Genomic DNA, 22,947 nt, shown 5'->3' with positions numbered 1-22,947 from the left:
ATGAATGTATAATAGTTGAATTGAAAAATTCACTAACTGGGCTTAATAGTAGATTGAAGATGGCAGAAATAAAAGGTCATGTGTAACTGAAGACCATCATATAAAATTTATCTAATCTTAAGAAGAGAGGGATAAAAAGATTTTAAGGGGTGCCTGGATGGCTCAGTCAATAAGCGACTGCCTTCGGCTCAGGTCATGATGCCAGGGTCCTGGGATTGAGCCCCGCATCATGCTCCCTGCTCTGCGGAAGCCTGCTTCTCCCTCTACCCCTCCCCCTGCTCGTATTCCCTCTCTCGCTGTCTCTCTCTCTCTCTCTGTCAAATAAATAAAATAAAATCTTAAAAAAAAGATTTTGAAAAATGAACAAAGCCTCAATGATCTGTAGGACAATATGAAGATGTATAACTATAACTGGGGTTCCATAATGAGAAAAGAAAATGAATGCAATAAAAAATTTCTAAGAAATTAGGTTAAAATCCCCAAATTTAGTGAAAAAATTCCTACCTACATATTCTGTAGACATGACATAGTCACCATATTTTTTTAAGTTAAATTGGATATTTATTACAAAATCATTATTTTTATAAAAACACATCTACCATCAGTGTAGACTTTTTACACAGCATTTTTTCCCACCTACAGTAAGGAGAGCCTGGCATTCTGTTTTCACTGTACTGATTAAAGAAACAGATTCAAAGAAGGTAGGTAATTTTACATGACCAAATGCTGAGAAGGCCCAGAGCAAGGCTGAGGGCTTTGACTTCCAGGTCAATATCATTTTACACGGGGCTAAGCTGTCCACCTTATGCTGTTAGCCTCATTCTCCAACTGGCCCTGGCTAACCTCCCTGAGGAGATGCAGGGAAGCACTGTTTAGGAGTTGTGATGCTCAGCAAAGGTGGGAACTAATGTGTATTTATCCATCATGTCTACCCAATCACGGAGTATTACTGCTAGGTAGATATTTTATAGTATTCTCATCCAAGCACAGAAGTAGTGAGTGTTAGGTCAATATTCCTATGATTCCAGAGTCCATGTCACTAGCCTGCCTGTCCAGCAGCTCTAGCAGGTTCTGATTTTACAGGAGCTCATCTAGAGGAGAGTTAGCCTTAACTCCTTTTGTATAATCATCACCCAGTAATTTCATTCTTCTTCACGTTAGTAGCCTCCCTTCTTTTTTTAATTTGTCTTTCCTTTTAAACCATCCATCACATATATGTCTGTTTTCTGATTCTTTTCCATAGTCTCTGTTTAAATCTTTAGTATTTAAAAAAAATGCAAGTTCGCTTTTCCCAGCTAAGTCCCATTCCTCTTTTTTTAATTTTTAATTTTATATTTTTTTATCATTTCCTTTTCTGTTGTCTGGGAAACCACTCTACGGGTAACCTGATTTCTCTCCAGACTTTTAGAAATACATGTATATTTTTCTATTTGGGCATATAGTATTCTCTGACTTGCTTTTTTTCTTTTAATCACTCTGCCTTAGAGATCTTTTGAAATGTGAATGAATTCCATCTTATTCTTTAAATGAAAACCCAGCAGTTTATGGATCTACCCTAAATTATTTAACTAGCTTCTATTGATTAGCATTTAAGCAGTTTTAACCCAAAATGTCCATGGTCAACTCCCTTGTTCATTTCCTCAAAAGCCACTCCAAATCTTCATTTGCAGTTCAAGGCTAATTGCTCCATTGTACCCTGGAAACAATCCATTCAGAGTTCCTTTATTCAGGGTTCATTAATTTTCCTTTCTGCTGTATCTTCAACCTGCCAAACATCTTAAATCCTTCCCTCCCTTTCTGTTGCCAGTGCTCTGGTTCACCCACTCCTGTCTCTTGTACAGACTAGTGCAGTAGACTGCCTACCGATCTTGCTGATTCCAAAAGCGAACTTGCATTTTTTTTTAATTATATTCACCTTGTACAGTCATGCTATTCACCTTGTTTCCCATACAAGGAGTGTGTGCTCATGTATTTGATAAGTTTGGAACATTAAAACAAGTTGATGTGTTCCTTACCCAAGTAATATGTAGATACCTGCTCCTTGTGAAAACATTAAAGCATTACAAACAGTACTATAAGTATTCTTTCACCACAGCCTCCAACCTCACCAAAAATAATGTCTACTCTCATAAGAAGTCACCACTGTTGGGGCGCATGGGTGGCTCAGTTGGTTAAGCATCTGCCTTTGGCTCAGGTCATGATCCCAGGATCTGGGAACGGGCCCCACGTCAGGCTCCCTGCTCAGTGGGGAGCCTGCTTCTCTCTCTCCCTCTGCTGCTCCCCCTGCTTGTGTGTTCTCTCTGTCAAATAAATAAATAAAATCTTAAAACTAAAATAAATAAATAAATAAATAATCTTTAGTATTGACACATATATATAAAATAGTCAAAGTCAGACCAACACTATTATTAATTAACTAATTAATCAATGAATCAATACATTCCATGTGAAGCATTCATTGAAATGCCTAAAATGTGCTAAGCACAATGCTTGATGACAAGTAAGCAAAGATAAGCAAGGTACAGTTTTGTTTGTAATGATCACACAATTTATTGAGAGACAGACCACAAAGACTATAAAACATGCAATTCTCTGTGCTAATGCAGAAACCAGGCATATAGAAGGTAAGAGTATTGCAGTCTTGCATGTTATCAACTCTGTCTGGGGTGTTATAAGCAATGCCACCCCATTAAGAGAGGTACTTCAGCTGGGTCTTAAAGAAAGGTGGGAATTTATAAATTGCGGAAAGAAAAAATAAGAAAGGAAACAGTTTATCTGGACAGAAGAACAGTGTGAGATGTGGAACAGACAGAATGTATGGAGGACTGCAAACTATCTTTTGTGTGTGTGTGTGTAATTTTTTTTATTATGTTATGTTAATCACCATATGTTACATCATTAGTTTTTGATGTAGTGTTCCATGATTCATTGTGTATAACACCCAGTGCTCCACGCAGAACGTGCCCTCTTTAATACCCATCACCAGGCTAACCTATCCCCCCACCCCCTCCCCTCTAGAACCCTCAGTTATTTAAAAAATATTTAAAAGACAAAATGTGAAACAATTTGAAAATTTCTGAATAAATTGAAAGGTGTTGACTTAATTCAGGTATTTTAATGTTAATGTATGGATTATGATAAAAAATGTTATGGAAATGTTGCTTGCAAAATTATATAGACATTAAAATTAAAGTATTATTATATTTATGTAATGTCAGGAAGGATTGACCTAAAAATAAAACACTGTTGGAGTGGAGGAATTTTGTATGGTTCCTTTTACAACTTGATAACTATCCCCTGCACAGGCATCACCACAGTGCTGACCATGACCACGCTCAGCACCATTGCCAGGAATTCCTTGCCCCGTGTGTCCTATGTGACTGCCATGGATCTCTTCGTGACCGTTTGCTTCTTATTTGTCTTTGCTGCTCTGATGGAGTACGCCACCCTCAACTACTATTCAAGTTGTAGAAAACCAACTACCACTAAGAAGAAAACATCGGTGAGTTCTGGTAGCAAAGATTTTCTGGGAAAGTAGTGGGAGGATAGTTTGCAATAAATGATCCTTATTCCTAAGGATCTTATACAATGTTATATAAATAGCTACTTCAAAAAGATGTCAAAAAAACAAGACAGATATTCTGAAGATATGAATATGACCCAAATGCACCTCTTCAGCTTCACCTACCAGTGACATGGATTGATGTAATCATACCTCAAAGATTGCTCTTAATGAAGGTGATCTATGATGCAGATTTCCAAAGAAGTTTTCTAATTATTTTTTTCTGCTTTTCTTGTAGTTATTACATCCAGATTCCTCAAGATGGATTCATGAGAGAATAAGCCTACAAGCCCCCTCCGTATGTATAGCATTGAAGGTGCAAATATTTCTGAGAACTCTTTTAAACTAAGATTGAATGATATGTTATTGTTTATGTATGCATGTATTGAAAAACAATGAGTAATGTATATAACCCCTTCAAAAATGTGTATACTTTTTAAATATCCAATTTGGAAAATAAAGGGAAAAATTAATCATAATCCTTCTACCTAAGGATTAGCATATATATACATATTCCTGTTTTTTAACTCAAAATATATTATGAATAATTTTCTATATTACAAATATTATTTTACAGAATCATTTTAATGATGCATTATATGTTCATGATTGATGCATAGACAATCTTGGTTGGATACTGGACTAATCCACACCTTCTCACTTTTATACATATTCTTATCACCACAGTTTTGTATAAACCTGTGACTATTAACTTAATATAAATTCCTAGAAGCAAAATGGCTGGGCCAAAAGGGTTGCTTGGCTCCATCAGCAGTGTGGAACACCCACCTCCCAGAACTCTCCCTGTACAGGTTTGATAGCCAAACAGAAAACTGGCTTCTGCAAACTATTCCCTTAGCATTTCTTTGATTACTGATAAAGTTGAATATTTTCGTTTGTTTATTTTTTATTTGCATTTCTGTTTTTGTGACTTGTTTTTATGTCTTTTGACTTTTATGAAAAATTTTTATATAACCTTTTTAATTTTTTTGTCTTTTAACTTTTTTAAAGTAACGATCTGCCAGTTACTTATACTATATATTATGTATGTTGTATTTTATATGACATAAAACTTATATAGTTACATACCGAATAATTAAGGATATTAATATGTTTTTTTGTTATGTAGTTTTAGTTCAGTTTAATCGCAATGTTGTCACTGTTCATTTCTTGTGCTTTTTCCGCACACATGGTTTTAAATCACCTTTGCCAAATCTATCAGTCTTCCCTTTTGTGGTCTCTGCATCTTGCTCAGAATGATCGAACTCTCCCTCACTTTCTTTTGAGCACTTACTTTTTTGGACACTATATTCTAAGTGTTTTCATGTATCAATTCATTTTATCCTCAAAACAACCCATTCTACTGATGAGAAAACTGAAATATGGAGAAATTAAGCTCTATAAATATTGGTTAAGTTTCAACAACTTACAATATTGTTATATTTAATTATTAATGCATCTGAATTTTTAGTATGTGGCTTGAGGTAAGAACCTAACTATTGAAAAATTGAGAAATGTTTTAAAATCGCTGATGTGGACTACCTTTTTTATTATATAACAAAATTTATATATAACTTGTATCTCTTTATACATTTCAATTCACTAATTACACTGAATGCTTTATGCCCACCCATACGTGGTTTTCTAATTGCTGATCAGTAATTTATGTTTAGTGCATTTCAACATACTTTTTCAAGGAGACTGCTTGGTTATCTATACTCTGCAAGTGCATCATTTTAGTTCTGACAGAAGGTGAGTGGTGAAGCCACTTTTACAGCTGTGGGAAGCCACAGAGAACATACAGATTTGTCAGCAAATGCTTCCAAATAGCAACAGACTGAAAAGTAATGGAAAATGTTGGGAATGGGGATGCTGTAACAGAGACAAGTCAGAACCAATAGCCTGAGGTCCAGAAAGCACTTTACCACACATAGCCAGGGGGCTGGGAGTGGAAGAAGAAATATTGACATTTTGGTATAGAAAAGATACTGCCAAAAGAAAGAATTTTTTAACATAGAGAAAAAAGAATTTTTCATAAAGCTATAAGAATTGTTTGTTGTTTTTTTTAAGAGGCAAAGTGTAATGGCCTTGAAGAAAGTACATAGAAAAACAATTCAGAGTGAAAGGCTCTAGGCCAGGTGAGAAGACACGGAGAGATCTTCAACAAAAGTTCATAAAACAGCCGAATAAAGAGTTTTCCAAGGTTGGGTGATAATTGTCAATGTCTTCAGTACTATTCTGAAAGATCCACAGGGATAGGCTGGTTAAAGGGCTGCTATCACCAACAGCCACAGAGATGAGCAGCTCTGAGCTGCTCAGGACAGGAGCCAGGTCCTACTAACAATCACATGTGCATGTTAGGGCAAGCTGTCTGAACATCTCTGTGCCTCAGTTTCCTAACATGTAAAATGCAAGGCTAACCACTTCATATGTGCAGTAGTACCTGCCACCCAGGAAGCATAGCATTTCCAGGGAAGTCATAGGACTGCATTATATATGCAGGCAAAGCAAGAATGAGTCACAGTCCCACCTGGCTGCAGGTGACCTTGAGGACTCAATAATTAAAATCTCCATTTTGAGCACAGTTTGAAATTTTTATGACAAATGAGAAGTATGCATTTAAAAAAGTATTTAAGCAATTTAACATATGGCTGCTTAGGGCTCTTAGCATCCTAAGTTTTATTGCAATATTATAAAATGCAATTAGTTTTATTTCAAAAGTGAGCTATAAAGATATAAATAGAACTCTCTTAATTATTAGATCAGGCTTGTATATGTTTCAACGATCGTAAGTTTTTAGTTTGTTAAATGAAGAAGTGAAATAGGGGTTTCTCTTGACCCCAGAAACCTTGCTGCTTATTTGCCTACAGCTCTTCTTGTCACCCTTTAGATCTTTAGTGAGCTGTCCCCACCCCTTCAGAGCCTTCTGATGCCTTTTCTGCGTCAACATCTTCCTTTAGGCCTGCTCTGTCAGTAATGGCTGGCTACTCATCTCTGTGTCACTACACAGGCACAGAGGTTTGAAGAAATAAAAAGATGAATATCTGACTGAAAACTGTCAAAACACACATGCAATTATTATTTAATAAAGGCAGATTTTTCAGATTGAAGCTTGTCAAAAAGATGCAGAATCTTCAAATGCAGCGAACTACATTTTTTTTTTCAGCAGACCCCTCCTGGTGATTTTTATACCCCTAGAAATGTGTCCACAGTAGAGCCTATAGAACAACAAAGTTTTTGTTTCTGTCCATTGCCCAGAATTGTGGAGGAAGGTAGAAGGCTGCATCATGACACTCTTGACTGGCCATTAAAAGGATGCCCCAAAGAGATGAGCCATGAGAGACTATGGACTCTGAGAAACAAAATGAGGGTTCTAGAGGGGAGGGGGGTAGGGGGTGGGTTAACCTGGCTATGGGTATTAAAGAGGGCATGTACTGAATGGAGCACTGGGTGTTATACACAAACAATGAATCATGGAACACTACATCAAAAATTAATGATGTAATGTATGGTGATTAACATAACATAATAAAATTAAAAAAAAACTATTAAAAAAAAAGGATGCCCCAATAGGCTACCAGTTGTGAGGCTGCATGCTCTACACTTTTACCTGCTTTCCTCTGGTTTTTGACTCCAGACTTCTATGGACATATTCAATTTAACATCCATAAGAAAAAGGAAAGGGGCACAGTGTTTCCTTGTAACAATTGTAACAATTGTTTTTGATAAAAATATAGTTGATCCTTAAAAGAAATACAGTTAACCCAATAATGTAGGGGTTAAGGGTGCCGACCCCCAACACATGCAGTCAAATATCCGTGCAGTCAATAACTTCTGACTCCCCAAATACTTAACTACTCATAGTGTACTGTTGAGTGGAAGCCTTACCAATAATATAAGTAGTTGATTAGCATATATTTTGTATGTTATATGTATTATATACTATATTCTTACATTAACATAAGATTGAGAAAAATGTTATTAAGAAAATCATAAGGAAAAGTAAATACATTTGCAGTACTGAGCTTATATTTATTGGAAAAAAAATATCTGCCTATAAGTGGATCTGCACTGTTGAAATCCATGTTGCAGGGCCAACTGCATAAGAGATACTCAAGATGCTTTCTAATGAGTTCTGAAAGGTCTCTCTCCCCGCAAGGGACAAAGGATCTGGCCAGCCAGCTGAGAACTGGGTTTGTGCATCCTCTTCTCCCTTGATTTCAGGCTCCACTGCTTTCACTGGCACACTTCAGTCCCTCAGTTCAACCAGCACAAATAACACTAAAGCAGAAAGGCAACTATGATTTTTATTTCTTTCACATTATTCACTCAAATTTAGAAATATATCCTCTTGACAGACTTCAATTTAATACATAATTCATAGTTATTTTGAAGAACTCAAACAAGTGTCTGAAGAATTGACAAGTCTGCTGCTATTAAGAATGCAAATCAGGGTCTTGAAGAAAAGGGCATATTCACATAGACATCTTGGAGCTGGACTCATATTCCCAGGTCTTTTTCCCTACATCATTCCCGCTCTTCAACTTGGTCTATTGGGTTGGATACCTGTATCTCTAAATGTTGCTATGGTGATGAGTGAAGAGCACTTTACCTTTCACCCTTTGAGAAGCCACTTCTCAAAGTTTAAGAGTGATTCCTCTCATTTATGAGTGAACATAAGTCATCCTCTCTCCTTTACCTGCCCTACAGTCACTTTTCCACATCAGAAGGAGAGCTTGGGAAGTAGAAAATAAAACATTCCAATTGTACACATTTTTGGCTGTGACTCTTGATATGACAAGTGGTGTCTGGCCACCACACACTGAAAGCTAATTTTTTACATAAATTACATGGAACAAGAAGATTCTCTCATCATTCTTATATAGCACAGTTTTTACTATTTACTACTTAGGTAAAAAACAAATTTATCTCTCCACATTTTAAATGTACTGCTTAACACTTAAGGGTTTGTAGACAATATGTACATATTTACTCCCAATCAATCAAAAAGTAGGCAGAACAGAGACTTGAAATGGTTAATACACATCTGAAAATGTGCTCAGCCTCCCTCATCAATAATCTGAGATATGCAAGTTTTGAAAACTGCACTGTACTCTTTTTGCATTAAATTTGCAAATATTGAATTGGCAGATTGAACTCTCAAAGATCAAACTGTCCAGTACAGAGATGGGGGATGTGTGGGAAGGGGCATGGCATTATTCTATTTATCTAAAGGACAGACATAACATACACCTATTGCTTGATTCACCTTGGGCTGTACTTATTGTATTTCATGATGATTTTTGTGTTGTTCTTGTTGCCTACAGAACTATTCTCTCCTCGACATGAGGCCACCACCACCTGCAATGATCACTTTAAACAATTCTGTGTACTGGCAGGAATTTGAAGATACCTGTGTCTATGAGTGTCTGGATGGCAAAGACTGTCAGAGCTTCTTCTGCTGCTATGAAGAATGCAAATCAGGATCTTGGAGAAAAGGGCGTATTCACATAGACATCTTGGAGCTGGACTCATATTCCCGGGTCTTTTTCCCTACATCGTTCCTGCTCTTCAACTTGGTCTATTGGGTTGGATACCTGTATCTCTAAATGTTGCTATGGTGATGAGTGAAGAGCACTAGGTTTCCCTCTTTACCTTTCACCCTCCCCAGACCAGTAGTGACCAACTGCAGTAGGAAGGAAGGACACTGCTCAATTTATCTGAAGTTATACATTACCTTTGAGCAGTACAGGAGTATGTGGCAAATATTTCTATTATGTATTTCACACTCACACACATGTGTGCACACACACATTAATTGAGTCTTAAAGTGATATTCTTGCTAATCCCTTATTAAATCTGTAGCTTGGTGATGTTTATGAATGGTTCTTGGATATTGAAAGCAGTTGCCAATTGTTGCCAAGAAATCTGTAAAACATGCAAGCAAATAGCCAAGAAGATCTCTCAGGCCAAGACCCCTTCTATAACTTTCCTTTGCAACCCTTGGATGTACCAGTGCCCACATTCGTGGAGCCACTGCTTGCTGGTACACACTCATGCTGACCTAAGCCCCATGTTCTTGGGCAGTCTGAGTTCAAATGTGAACTGCAGTGAGTTTTGACCCAGTTTCCTCTCCCTGTGTCCTCTTTTACACTGGCACCATCATTGTTACTTAGCATTCCTTTATCAAATAATTTCACCCTAGGCTTGGGAAGGGTGTATATGCATCCACAAGTTTCCAGTTGAGAAAAAAATAGGATTTTAAAAATTCTCATGTTGCTGAATTCAATGATGTTTATTGCCTCTGAACATCAGTTACCACTTTATTCCAAACTACTGAGAGTCAGCAGTATTTTTAACTTTGGGTTCTGGGACTACTTCAGCTGGAGTTCAACATTTTACCTTAGTTGTGTTTTACTAGACCAAAACACTACCCCAGAGTATGCGTCTTGCTTATGCTATGCTATTACAGGGTCAGTGATTATCTTCATCTTGCAAAGACAGATATATAGCATTCACAAGATTTTGTCTTGAAAATGCTTTCCAGAGTGTGAAAGAAATGTAGATAGAATTTAAAACTTGCTTAGGGAACATTAACTTTCAAGTCAAATCAACCTTAGATGCAAAAACAAGGGCAATGGCTATCATCAATGATATATTTTGATGAACAAAAATTATTTTATACTTTGAAATATGAATACGTAGCAAAATCCCAAAGAAAAGAATCCCCTGAAATTATTACTCTTTTGATATTTTTATAACACAAAACTAACTTGCTTCTTGATGTTAGTTCTTTGTTATGACTGGATGCCAGTATGTACTTCACAAGACTCTTCAGAAGCTTCCCACCATTGATAGGGAAAAAGAAAGTCCTATAGTTCATTAATAATGCTTTGGCATTATTAAAATTTTGGTACTAAAATTTTGGTACCAGTATCTCTGTGCTTCTCATTTTTCTCACCCAGAAAACTGAATTAATTTTATTGGAAACCATATAATTTTATTTTAATTATCTATTGTAAATATGATTATTACTCAGAAAAAAAGGTAAAATAATATACAGAGAGAATATATAAAAGTACTGATTTCACACAATTTACTGGATGCAGACCAGACAGAAGGGGAGGGGAGTGGAAGAGGCTAGAAAAGTAAAATTAGATGAATCTGTTTACTTTTATGAACATCATTCATATCAAGTAAATGCAAGTATATTGGGATACGATCACCCAGTTTTCAAGGACTTAGTCTATAAATAGTGTGAGATATTCAAGCCCATTGCTTTTCTTCCTGTCAACTCCCTGCCATTTGATTTGAAAGTTGCTACATAGGCCACAAGCCAATTGGGTTCGATCTGGCAAATTCAGCTTAAAATATAAAATAACAATAAATATTTGTGGAGAACCAGGTTGAACCTATTGGCTTAATAAAATTTCTATTCTATTGGAGAATTTCACCTCCTAGCATCCTTGTTCTGTTTCTTATGCATAAACCACCCTCCCAACCTGGCAGTGGTAGTTTGGAGGCATCCCGACCAAAGGAATTTCTCCATGTCCCACCAAAGCATTGAGTACCCATGGAAGGTGGCCCAAGGTCAGTCTTCTTCAAACATAATTTTCAATTTTATGAATTTATAATATCTAAATATGAAGAATTTCAACCCGTTATGTCTTTTAAAAAGTTCTGGAGGGAAATGAACTTTCTAGTGAAATTCTTCTTGGAAGGAAAATAAACTTAGAACACTTTTATAACATAAGTTTGGCCCAATTTTACCTTTAACATTTTATTGATGCTTCTTGTTTCAAAGCCACTTAATATTTGGGTCTCATTGGCAACTCTTATGAAATTATATATATAGGATATACGTATCAATAACCTGTTTTCTGAATCCAACCATTCTCTTCTCCCTGACCTCAGTCATCCTGCTGATCTAAACACATTAGTTATCATTCATTTTCCATGAAGGGAAACTTTCATCTCAAGAGAGTCTAATAGATGTTCACTCACAACGTGTAAAATACATTTCTGTACATACAGCAATCTACCCACAATGGGTTCTGACTAAAAAGAACTCAGACATCCCTTCAGAACACATTAATGTCAGTTTCTCCACAGCCTTGCCTGTTCAAGTTCTCTTTATCAATTTCAACTCCTGAGATGAGTCTTCAGTCCACAAATAGAGGAGAGTGGCATGTACCTCATGCAGATGCAGAACTCAGGGGCTTGCTTACTAAGTATGTATGAGTTTACCTTTAGGAGAAAGGAAGAGGAGAGGCACAGGAAGAATGTGAGGGAAATGTATCACTCTTAAATTGAAGGACTCTCTTTCACCAGTATGCTTGGTTAGTAGGGTTTGTGTAAGGTGTATGGATGTAAGACTGTTCTGCACAGACCCAGCACCCTTACAGCTCTGCGCAGCTTGCTTTGCATTTAGACTTGAGAAATACTTTTGTGGTTTTGTGGCAGCTGGTGGGGAAGTTGTCTGAGTGACTGGTATCCTAAAGGTGCTACTGTGTTCCTTACTTTCAGAAATACTGTAAATTGGAGAAATGAGAGTTCTGTATTTTGAAAAGGATTTCTAATTTCTTACCACTGTGGATCATACTTACAACTGTGACTGTCTCTCCTTTAGGATGCATCCAGCTTGAGAGATAAAGAGAAGGCATTTCACATTAATGGAATTAGAGAAAAATGCCTCTTCAGAGCCTAGAAAGTACAGTCTGTACAAAGTCTCAACACCAATGACCAGAGGAGAGATTCTCAGGTACTGGACAGAGAAGGAAAATGTTACTATAATTTACTCTGGACCCAGCCAATACTGACCCTAATTTGCCCAAAATATGCCTTACAGTAACATATAAAGCTTATATCATACACATCTTATAGATTTTCCATTTCCTGTGATCACATGTATTTCATGCCAGGTTTTTTTATTGTTTATGAATGGATGGAGACAGCATTTTCATTTTTTTATGTGCCAAGCAGTCTTATCCTTAATTGTCTATCAATCAGTTAAGAACACAGTTTTTGTGGCTTCAATTGGAAAAATGCTTGTTCTCCATGGCAAAGTATTTTCAGGCTACATAAGGGAAATTGGAGCCTATCTAAAAGTCAGTGACATAGTACTTATGATGGGATATGAGTGTCCACATAGAATCTTCACACCAAGTCTTTTTTACCTAGCCATAGCTTGCTGCAGTAAAAGTGTCTAGACATATTTTTGCTGCTCTGCAAAATATCACAGTCTGCAAGCAAAGGTGGGTAATTGACAACTCCATTTTGCATTAACAAATACTTGCCACAACTAGGAAGCAACACACTCTTTATCTAAAGGGCTAGAAAACAAGACAAACAAAACCTCTTCTTCCTTGATCATTTTTTATCTCAGCTGCCAGTAACTGAGAACTTTCTGTGATTTACTTGCAAACTTGAAGAATTATAACTGGTTTCTAACCATTATACTTACCACTATATGAGATCAAAATTCTCAAGACACAAAGCACCTTGAAATCTCTCCATAATCTTGCAACTGTCTGCTTTTTCTGAAAGTTTATGAACGATACACATATGAAGTTTCATCATCAATTTCTGTAAAAAAGAAAAGTTAGTGAATGATTTGGGATAAACATAGATATAAATATACATTGAAATGTTTATGATTAGTCTTGGGCTTCAGAACACTATTGTTTTTAAAATATTCAGAAGGGGTCTGGAAATAAGGAGGGGAAACAGACTGTAAATACACTGTAAATGTGAAATTCACAATTTTCTGTTGAGTCCCCTTCAAATTGCCCAAAACTGAGGAAGTATGCAATCTGTACATGTTTCTTTCTCTCAAATTTGCCTGTAGGAAACCTTCAGGTTCATATGGTTTAGAAGTACCTCCAAATTGTATAATAACATCCAAAGAACCAACCAAAAAAGAACAATTCAGGCTAAATGACAAATCCCTTCTTTTAATTCCTTCTTGACTTACTTTTTACTTAAAAATAAATTTCTATCATTATAAGGAGAAAACATGTATATGTTGAGATAACAGGATAACAACTCAGACATTCATATCTCTGGGAGAATAAAAACTTGGCTTTTTAAAAATGTCTGATGGTTTTGAAGACTAGAGACTAGAGCACTTCGAATCCTCCTTTTAAAATTTCTTCTGATTACAACTCAGCAATTCTAGGCTATAAGCCTGGTCTAGTTCTAGTAAAGTCAAAAGACAGACTGTTCCCTACTATTTGTTTGTTTGTTTGTTTGTTTCAAAATGTCCTTTAGTTAAATGATGCTTTGGTTTTTAATGTTGGCAATAAAATACCTTAAGCCTCTTATTACTCTGCTCACATAAAAAAACAAATTTTAGACTAGTTTAAATCAGTGTTAAAAATTAGTTGAACAGTCACTAACAAGTTTTCACTGTTTTGAGCTAATCAAGTAGGTTTTTCAGATTGTATAATATAGGAACATGAGCTAGAAAATTAGGAAGACCAAACACACAAACGTGTACACACACACACACGTGCATACACACATACATACTTCCATACACACACATGCACACACACAAAGCAAACACTGCTTGAATGCAACATTCAGGTAATTGAAGGAAATGTAAATTGTTGTACTTGAATTATTCAGATAATGGCCTACTTTCACCACTTTATTTGTCGAATTTGTAATCACAACACAGTTTTCCCAGCCCAGTGGACCAGCTCCACAAAGTGAGGGTGATAATGGTTCCTGCAGGGAAGTAAGGTCCTCTATGTCTGTTGAACAGTTTAAACTCAACAGATTGGAAAGAATAGTGAAGATTGATTGTCAGTAATGATATCCCCCAGAGTGAGAAGGTAGCTGCTATCTTTTCCTCTTTTCTAGTTTTTTGGAGTTTCTTCTTTGTTTTTCCCACGAATCAGTTATTCACAAAATAATTAAAGTTCCCAATTTCCATTAAAAGGTAGAAGTCCTAACTCACAGTCAGACTGATTTTCAGGAACAAATGACAAGTGCTTTGATTTGATTAGAATTTATTATAATAGTTTTTTACTATGCACTGTTCATGTTTATAAGAGGAGGGGTTTGGAGAGGTCAGTTTGTCAACTGAGTGAAAGCCCCCCAATACATAGAGCAACAGTTTAGTCACTTTGATGGGGAGATCAGACCACCCCACCCTCTATCTAGCCATGACAGTCCCAGTCAACCCATCCACCATTTAGTTAACATGCCCCATTCATTTAGTCTATGCACTGGTTAGTGCAGGGTAGCCCTGGAACCTATAGAAAAAGTTTTAAAAGAAAAGAAAAAAAACTGCATTCTGAAGTAACTTTCAATGCAATTGCAAGATAGGTAATGATGATAGAAAATTCACATAATTTGCTGACTAAATTTTTGAATTCTGTGCCACATAGGATAAGATTTTAGAAGAAATAAACTATGCTGCATCACTATAACCATCATCATCATCACCATCACATCACCACCATCACCACCATCACCATCATCATCACCACCACCATCATCACCACCATCATCACCATCACCATCATCACCATCATCACCACCATCATCACCATCACCATCATCACCATCATCACCACCATCATCACCATCATCACCATCACCATCACCATCATCAGCACCATTATCATCATCTATATCCTTTTTCTTGTTCCATACTAGTCCTTAGCTATTGATCCAAAACAAAGGTTTAATGTTTTTTCCAAATCATTATGAAATTAGAACTTAAATTAAGAAGAAAATGGATAAGTTTCATTTTAGTTTAAATATTAAATACACAGATCATAGCTTAAAATGTTGCTTTCCTAAAACATTTCCATAACTTCTCTGTGTCCCCCCAGTTCTATCTATCCTTCTTCAAACAAAATTTGAAACAATTCCTTAAGAGAACACTCCACTTACTTTCATTTATTTTGGGTTTTATATTTGTTTGCTTTGTTTTATCTCACTTGGCTTTTGTATTCTTTTTCATGAAGATAACATATGTATTGGCTAAGAACTTTTTTCCCTAAAATGGATGCATCTGTGGACACCACAGATTTTCTTAGCCCAAAAGGACAATCAATATGCTTCATATTATACAATTTGGGTCTGGGCTTTGATTCTCCCTAATTTATCTTGAGATTTTTACTTTGAGATAGAAATAGACACAGGCAAAATATATTGATTAAATTTACAGTGTTTACTATTATATTATCTGTTTAGAATAACTCTATGAAAACAGTGTAAAAGATACTTTCAATCATTCTTGACCTTCAAAATGACTAATTTTGTGCTAGTGAACAATGTTTACATGCATATATTTGTAAAACCACATGACATGTTTTTCTTTACAAGCAGCTCCTAGACTGAGTGAAAGGGTCATTCCTCATGAGTGCTTTTCCTATGGAAGATTTTAGAAGAATAATAATTTTCAGGGATTGGGCCTGGGTTGTCTTGTAAGAAGCAAAGGGCCATCTTGTGTTTACATGCAGTGATGTGTGTATTTGTGTATGTATGTACAGTGGTAAAACTGGAACAACTTATTAATATGTGTGTTACTCTACCCATCACCCCAAATGTAGTTGAAACAAGTAGAAAGGAGCACAGTTTCCTAGTGGTAGTGTATTAGCTTACTAAGCATTTAGTTAAGGAAAAGGGAGTGAGGGAGAGAGAGGGAGAGAGAGGAAGAGAAACTGACAATCTCTACATTTTCTGGAAATGTGGGACCACATTCTCTCCTAAAAAAAAAAAAAAATCAAATTTAAATACCTGATCAGAAGTTGGTTCTGAGTTCAAACAAGGCTGCCTCCTATTGAGAACACCTGATCATGTTTTTACTTGAGTGCATATCTGAGTGATTACTTGATCATTTGTGCAGGTGGCCAATATCATCTGATAGGCTAGAAGTAGTTCTCAAGATGTAGGTGGCAAGTAGCCATCCTCACACTTGTTTAGGACACAGCTTTCCAATATAACGTGAGAAAGCATCTATCAGGGGTCTGGTGTGAACCATGTGACATAGGAATTAGCCATAGTGCATGGACTGTCCTCTCTTTTTGAAGCTTGTGTAGGAAGTAAAACCATCTTGAACCCTGGGAGATGCCCTAGACAGAAAGGAAGGGCAAAAGCACAGGTCTGCTCTCTGCCTCAATAGAATCCTTCCTGCTTGTGAAACCATTTCCTTCAGTTGGGAGGAAGGTAGAGGGATTCCAGAGCCTGAGAGCATCTTGGAATCAGCTCTTAGCACACAGTGCAGACGAGCTTGGCCCCAAGAAGGGGTCCACTCTGCTCAAGTGCGTGCACCCAACCCTCTCCAGCAAGTGGACCAAGGACCAGGCCAGGGTCCCTGCCCTCACCAAGTGGCCTCCAATAGCCCCTGCTCCCCTGTCATCCTAAAAGGGCTTGGAAGCCCTGACTCCCAGTCTTCGGGCCATCTTGGTCCCTTCCCCACTGTCCCAAGACAGTACTGAGGTCCTGCTGTCCTCCTCCCCTCTGTCAAGGACGTAACTCCCCGCTAACCGTGCAGCTCAGCTCGTGGTGTCCTAGTGAAACGAGGGCGCACTAGCGCCCAACGTGCCTTGGCGACACGGGAGGCACCGCGCCCCGCTTCGCCTGTACGGTCCTGCTGCAGCCTCTAGGCCCCCTGCCCTTGGCCAGCTGGGCCTGGTGGCTGGGCCACCCTCTGTATTTGTATTTGGATTCCTACATTTGTACTTCTAATACAAATAAATGCACATGTTGTCAAAAATACTTGAGCCAGGAATGAGCATCTTTCTGGTTTGGGGTGACTGACCAGGAGGCTGGGGAAACGCAGGCTGGGGTGGAGATCAAGGGTACAATTCTATATGACTCTGCCCACCAGAGAGGCATGGCAACAACTGCCCCTTTTGGAGACTCAGCTCCCTGCTCAGTCCCACACAGGGACAGATTCTGCAAATGTTAAAGGGGAGGAGGTTAAGTGTCTTCTCTGGCAGAAAGGTTACAAGTGGACAGTGTCCAGAGGAAATGCCTTCCTCTTCCACTCCTGCCAAAGCCCATGAACAGAGATTTCGAACCCATCCCAGACAGCAGGAGGCCCCACTCCAGCCAAGCCAAGGCAGCTGATGCCAGCCTTCAGGGCCTCACCTGAAGCTCAGGAGTGGATTAAATAGTGTTGGCAGGGATCCTACACCTTCTATGCATCTGGAAAGGAGAGCTGGCTACCCCCAATGTCCAAACACTGGCTCCGTGGGATGGTGCTGTAGCCCCACACTACGTAAAGGCAAACCTTCACAAAAACCACAAACCAATTGCAACTACAAGCACTGCAGGCAGACAGAAAATTTATACTCTAGTCCCTTTGAATTGAGCACATATACTAAAAATGAACAACCCCAGATCCTCTGGCTCATGTACTATGACTTCAACAAGACTGGACTCTTCAACAAGAGGACTCCACCTCTTCTCAGATGGGCACTGTGCTGGTGGGAGGGGGGGGCGGCTCTGAGACATTTTCTACCACCTCTGTGTGTTTCTAGCTCTGCTCTCAGTCCTAATAGAGGACTCCAAATGTGATACTCTGTTTTCAGAAGTTGACAAGACCTCTCCAAGGTATCTAGTCTGGCGTTTTCAGCAATTACTTCTAGGATTACTTCAATCTGTGCTTAAACACTGGTGAACATTTCATGTTCTTAATTGCTTCCTCTTACTAGAATTGTCACATTCTCCCTTGTCTGTGGCCCCTTCAGAGATAATTATAACAACAGCTCTCATGTATGGAGGACTATGTACTAAGAACTCTGCACACATTGAATCATTCAGTCCTTCCAGCACCCTGTGATGGAGGTACTGTTTTGTCACCATTTTACTGATAAGACAACTAAGATGTGGGTTAAAATAACTTGTCTAGTACTGTAAACCTAAAAAAAATGCAGAAAAAAATATTTAAAGGCTAGAAATATGACTTCAAGCATTTTAAACCTCCTGTGCTTAGCGGCTACACACGGCCAGTCAGTGTCTTGAAAACCTTGATATTGTGGAGTGAACTTCTGAGACAGTTCTTTTACTGTGGTAGCAATTTACTTTTTAATTAACTTAAACACACCATTGTTTGGGAAAGAACATCTCTTTCAAAGGGGCATCTAAATAATGTGTTAAAATGGCACACTGAGGTGATCTGTACTTGGTAGGGATCCAATAAAAGCTACTCTCAACTAAAAAGTAATACATAGAATGTTCACTCACTTGATTGCTTGACTTATAAATTAAGAAGAGAGTTCATGCTCAGGAGCTGAAGGTACTAGAGGCAGAACAAGAACTCTAGGTAAAAGAGAGACTTCATAAAGTCTCAAGATTTGGGACCCTGAGACTTGGAGTGGCATGTTTAAACTTCTCACCTCACACCAAACTAGATTCTCTTTTCTGAAAACCTTTCAGTGACTTTCCCTGGGCCATTAGCCTCATTGGTCCAGGCCCAAAGCAAAGTCTCATCTAAGCACAGACCAGAAGGAGTGCCTCAGATCTTTCCTAGGGGAGATGGCAGGTACACTTGGGACACAGCAGCATGTTAAATATTTGTATTGAAAGGATGCTGGGAAGCCTGCCTGGAAGTTATTTTAAGGGTTTTAGAAATAGAAGGGACCAACTATAAGGCTTGCTGGCTGCATTTATATATGAAAGGATTAAACAGCACCAGCAATTAATTTTTAAGGTTAATGATGAACTAATCAAGAAAAATGACTATTTAAACCTGGATTCACAGTGGTATTCAGCCAAAGAAATTGAGATGCCCTCACTTCTTTGATATACCATAGAGGAAAAGCCTAAGTCTTTGTGAGGTGGGAATATTGGAAGGGGTCCATCATGTGCAACTAATCTATCCACCATCTAACCACAAACAGGGACACTTAGGGTTAACCCCCTCACCTAGAGGCTAGGAAAGTCATCGGTGAGGGAACCCCAGCATCAGTGGAAGCTCAAGGGAGGCTGCAGATGATGGAGATGTGCTACCATAGACCTGAGATCCCTGGTTTCAGTTGGAATCATTAAATCTTGGAGTAGCAGGGCCAGGTGGTGTGACTTAACCTTCAGAGGCAGTGGACTTAATGAGCATAATAAGCCCTAGGAATGGAGGAGAAATCAGAGCATGTCAATCCACAAATATCTGAGGCAGTGGCTAACTGATGCCAAAGTCTGTAGGAATGACATAGATGCAAAGCCTACAAAGGTATTGCTTGATGTATATAATCAGGGAAGTTCTAGGGCAAGCAGGCAGAAACTCATGCTGACATAATAAAAGTTCATGGACCTTACTACAGCCCTGGATTAAGCTGATTCACAGAGTCCCTTTGTGGCGCATGAACCAGATCCCTTTGAATGCAGGGACCCTGCATCATGGCTAAAAGTATATCCTGAGATTCCTCCTCTAAGCCTTTCCTAGAGAAAAGGAGCTATTTATCAGAGTGACTGTGTCAGGAGAAAAGGGAAATCATCAAAATTTCTAGAGTTATTTGATATTGGTTATGAATTTTAAAAGTTCCCTGGGAACACAAAATGACACTAGGTCTAAGGTCACAGTGGGGCTATGGAAGTCAGGGCATAAACAGTCTTTCTTCTTTCTCTTTGCCTGTGCCAATCCTCCAGGAGCCCAGAGGACTAAGGCTCTTAATATGTAATAGAAGTACACATACTGCAAACCTGATGGAATCTCCACACATTTGTTCTTTGAAGACTGAGAGACAAAGGCTTTAATAAAAAGCATTCTAGGGACCCCTGGGTGGCTCAGTCAGTTAACAGTCCTACTCTTGGTTTTGACTCAGGTCATGGTCTCAGAGTCATGGGATCGAGCCCTGGGTAACTCAGTCAGTTAAGTGACTGACGCTTGGTTTCGGCTCAGGTCATGGTCTCAGGATGGTGGAAACGAGCCTGGAGTTGGCTCCATGTTCAGTGTGGAGAGATTCTCTCTCCCTCTCCCATGCCCTCCCCCTCTCTGCCTCCCCCTACCCCCACTCATGCTCTCTCTTTCTCAAATAAATAAATAAGAAAAAGCATTCTATGTGCAAAAGTGTTTTCCAGTGAAGTCACAGCTAAATCTTGCCGAATGAAACACATGATGGTATTTAAAGGAAATAAAACCAAATTACTAAAGTAACCAAGATATAACTGTTCATGTGACAAAAACAGTCACTTTCTTTTTTTTAAGACTTATTTATTTATTTTAGAGAGAGATAGAGCGAGCATGAGTGGGAGGAGCAGAGGGAAAGGGAGAGAGAATCTCAAGCATACTTTGTGCTGAGCATAGAGCCTGACTCAGGGCTCAAACCTAGGACCCTGAGATCATGACCTGAGCCAAAACTAAGAGTCCAACACTTAACTGATTGCACCACCCAGGCACCCCAAAAGCAATCATTTTCTATCATGGTTAACACAATATCAACAAAGGGTATCACATATCTTTAAACATCAGGAATGTAGAAGTTAGGGATAAACATGTTCTTATTAAATCAGTAACAGAAAAACAGAAAAGCTCATGGTTTTATTTTTTGGGGGTAGTTGAGGTAGGAGACAAAGTGCCTTTTTCTTTCTGACTGTGTTCTATACAATGTTCCCCATGATGTGCTACCATGGGGGTTGTCAGTTTGCTTCCACATTTGCTGACCCATGGAGTGAGGACTACTACAGTATGAAGGTCAAGTGGAAGCTGGCCTAGCTGCCCCAGTTTGCCAAAATAGTAAATCCAAAATATTGTGATATCCCTGGGGAAGTTTCAATCTCCTTCCATCTAAGATGTAAAAGATGAAGGGGAAATGATTCTACCACCCTTCTGGAACTTGCACATGTGTCTGGTACAAAAGCTAGACAGACCTTAGAGAATGACTTTTTGTGATAAGTGACTTTGGGGATTATTATAAAATGAATCGAGTTACAATGCCATTCAGAGACTATTCCAGATGTGATATATTTTCTGGAGCAAATGAACAAAGTTTCTGGCAGTTCGTGTGCAGCTACTGATCCAGGAAATGTTTTGATTTTAGTCCCAATTAATAGACACATTAAAAAATGATTGGCTTTCACCTGCAATGGCCAGTAATACACTTTGACTCTAATACCAGAACAATGTAAACTCATGTGCTTCTGTCATAATATATCCAGCCCAGAGGGACCTTAATTATATTGATGTCCACAGAGCATTATACTAGTCCATTTCAATGGATTCAAAATTATTTAGGTCTTTCAAATGGCAGAATTAAGAATCCTAGATGCTTTAGTAAGAGACTCATTCCAGAATCCAATGAATTCTGGGGAAGCCCAGAGTCCCACTATATGAGTGACTTTCCTAGGAGCAAACTGATCTTGAGCATGTCTAGATAGTTCCCCTACATGTAGAGACAAATTGTTCCATCTTCAGTCACACACAATAGATAAATAAATATTTGATACATCTCTTTGGACTTTGGAAGCAATATACAAAACATGTAGATATAATGTTTTGACATATTTATTGCATAGCGCATAAAACTGAAAAGTTGGGGTAGAACCCATAGCAAAAGAAGTATTTGAAGTAGGCCCTAGATAGGTACAGGCTGAAGTGCACAGTAGGCCTTGTGACTCAATAGAGCCAATGATATTTAAGGTATTTGTGACAAACAGGGATGTTGTATGGAATCTCTGACAGGATGTAATAGGAAAATCACCATGCCTATGCCTTGAGTTTTGGAGCAAAGACTTGTGCCCCTCTATTGACAACCATTCTCCATTCCAGTAGCCTTTCCTGGTTTGCTAGTATGCTTGTAGAGATTTAATGACTGACTGTGAATTGCCAAGGAAGATATGTGGCCTGATAGGCCCATCATAAATGGAGATGCTATGTATGACACCATGCCTGAATAGAGGTGGAAAGCATAAGCAATTTTGCATGAGCAGCAGGTACAGATTCTCATGGTATCAAGTCCATATATAAAGTAACCATGACAGAAGGGATTGAGGACATGCATAGGCTCAAGAAAATGGACTTTCCTTCACCAAAAATGATCTACCACCAATGAGAGCCCATCTGTCACCAGAGGAGACCAACTCTATGCTTTTTTTTTTAAAGATTTTATTTATTTATTTGAGAGAGAGAATGAGAGAGAGAGAGAGAGAAAACATGAGAGGGGGTTGGGTCAGAGGACGAAGCAGACTCCCTGCTGAGCAGGGAGCCTAATGTGGGACTCGATCCCGGGACTCCAGGATCATGACCTGACCTGAACGCAGTCGCTTAACCAACTGAGCCACCGAGGCGCCCCTCTATGCTTCTGATACAGCACCATTCCTTAGGGACACAGCCATCCACCTGGCAGTTTCATTACATAGAACACATCCTTGAGCTAGTGGTGAGTGGTTCCTCTCTTTGGAATAGATAAGTATTTCTGATGTGAATT

The 22,947-nt window shown here is 38.5% G+C and overlaps 1 protein-coding gene across 4 annotated transcripts in view; it reads left to right on the top strand.

Moving 5' to 3' along the window:
* Positions 1–17,387, top strand: part of GABRG3 (gamma-aminobutyric acid type A receptor subunit gamma3) — an 803,787-nt gene extending 786,400 nt beyond the window's left edge. The window contains exons 9-11 of one of the 4 annotated variants that reach the window (XM_073887389.1): positions 3,306–3,502; positions 3,801–3,860; positions 8,890–17,387. In XM_073887389.1, coding sequence (XP_073743490.1) covers positions 3,306–3,502; positions 3,801–3,860; positions 8,890–9,171 — 539 coding nt within the window. In that variant the 3' untranslated portion in view covers positions 9,172–17,387. Of the gene's footprint in view, positions 1–3,305; positions 3,503–3,800; positions 3,879–8,889 lie in introns of all 4 variants that reach the window. The other 3 variants (XM_073887388.1, XM_025852098.2, XM_073887390.1) reach the window with 3 other exon arrangements.
* Positions 17,388–22,947: the final 5,560 nt, after the last annotated feature.

This window comes from Callorhinus ursinus, unplaced genomic scaffold (assembly GCF_003265705.2).
Source record: "Callorhinus ursinus isolate GAN/ISIS: 27379988/994484 unplaced genomic scaffold, GSC_fseal_2.0 scaffold78, whole genome shotgun sequence".
NCBI lineage: Eukaryota > Metazoa > Chordata > Mammalia > Carnivora > Otariidae > Callorhinus > Callorhinus ursinus.
The sequence above is the reverse complement of the archived record's forward strand: the minus strand, read 5'-3'. Positions and strand labels throughout refer to the sequence as shown.